Source organism: Theobroma cacao, chromosome 2, assembly GCF_000208745.1.
Source record: "Theobroma cacao cultivar B97-61/B2 chromosome 2, Criollo_cocoa_genome_V2, whole genome shotgun sequence".
In the NCBI taxonomy this organism is placed as follows: Eukaryota; Viridiplantae; Streptophyta; class Magnoliopsida; order Malvales; family Malvaceae; genus Theobroma; species Theobroma cacao.
The window spans coordinates 12,007,897-12,009,492 of NC_030851.1; the positions used below are offsets into that span (position 1 = coordinate 12,007,897).

General features: G+C 43.9%; 1 protein-coding gene across 1 annotated transcript; it reads right to left on the reverse strand.

The window, feature by feature from the left end:
• LOC18608806 (ethylene-responsive transcription factor LEP) lies at positions 406–1,239 on the reverse strand. Its single transcript, XM_007043680.2, has one exon. The coding sequence runs from the start codon at positions 1,237–1,239 to the stop codon at positions 406–408; it is 834 nt and encodes a 277-aa protein (XP_007043742.1).

A 1,596-nucleotide genomic window follows, 5' to 3' on the forward strand; every position in this document is an offset into this window, starting at 1 on the left:
AGGGTGACATATTGGCTCTTCAAATATACGTACTAGAACTACAAGATATTCAAGCATTGGAAGATTCAAAATTTAAAGAAGAAAAAAGAAAAGCACTCGAGCTGCTGGTGGTGATTATAGAAATCAAAATCATTGCACATTTTACATTTACACCCCAAAAAAAAAAAAAAAAAAACCGAAAAGGCATGGCATGAATGAAGCAAGCATAAAACAGGGTTTGGAAGCAGGCAGGCCATTTCCCCCAAAATGGACCAAAATCCAACAACAACCCAAGAACCCGTTACTCACGTCCCGCCAAAATCATCAAAAATAAGAAAGCCATTAACAGCAAGACCCTCAAATTAAACTGACACCTTAATTTTAATTTTAGTAGTAGCAAGTGCTTAATTATTTTTGTGTCAGTTATTAAAAGAAGTAACCCGACGATGAACCCAAATCAAACCCGTCAGTTACCGTATCAGGAACCGATGGCACCCTCCCAAAGAGTGGGCTGTGCTGCACAAACTCGTAAGTATTAAAGCCCAAATACGGTCCACTCACTGCCGAGTCAAACCCATTTGTGCTTTGATCCGAGAACCCGAAAAGGCCTGCGTCATTCCAAGCTCCATAACCCATATCTGGTCCAACACTTCCAGACCCGTAACAGGTGGAGGAGACATCAGGAGGCAAAGGTGGCAGCTCAGAGTCATCGCTGAAATGTTGAGAACCACCATTTCCAGCATCCATGACACCAGTAATGGGCCTGTAAGACCCCACCGTATCACTATCTTGGGTCCACCCGTCACCAGCGGGTAACCCGGACGAAAACTGGCATGCACTGAAAGGGTCTTGAGTGAAGAAAAGGTGGTTCTGGTTAGCATCGTTTTGTTGGTGGAAAGGGGGATTAATGGTAAAAATGGATGACATGTCATGCTGTGATTCGTCAGGGGAGATGATGGAGGTGACGGAAGAGCCAGCTGGCATATCAGAATAAACAAAGTTGGTTCGAGCCTTGGAGCCACGCATGGAACGAGCGGCACGGTCATAGGCTAAGGCAGCTTCCTCGGCAGTGTCAAAGGTGCCAAGCCAATGCCTTTCTTTTGTGGAAGGGTCTCTTATCTCGGCTGCGTATCGGCCCCATGGCCTCCTCCGTACTCCCAAGAATCTTGTTTCTTGTTGCTGTTGAGGTTGCTGCTGATGCTGCTTTCTTTTGTTTTTAGAAGAGGAAGGTGAGTTGGTTTTTGAGTTGTTGAAATCCATGAAGATAAAAGAAAGCTTCGGAGTTGATGGGCTGCTAAGGAAGAAAAACTTTTGTGTCTCTGCCTTTCTTTTAGAGTCTGTCTCTCTGGGGACAGTTTTGTTTGTGTGTGTGTGTGTCTTAGACAGACAGAAAGAGAGAAAGTAAAAAGGGAGAAGTCTTGAAAGGAATAGAGCGATATCAGAGTGATGATTTTTAAGAAGAGAATGATAGCTGGCCTTGTTTATCGGCCGTTTGCATGTTGGGTGTTTAAATAAGGAGGTAGTCCCATCACATTCTCCCCATTTTATTCTTTTTTACCAGAGTTGCCCCCGGAGAAATTTTCAAATCCATTCATGGTTTTCTAACCCAAATTATGA

What these genes read in the sequence shown, in the direction of transcription:
- LOC18608806 (XM_007043680.2), bottom strand. Translation starts at nt 1,239, where the DNA reads ATGGATTTCAACAACTCAAAAACCAACTCACCTTCCTCTTCTAAAAAC.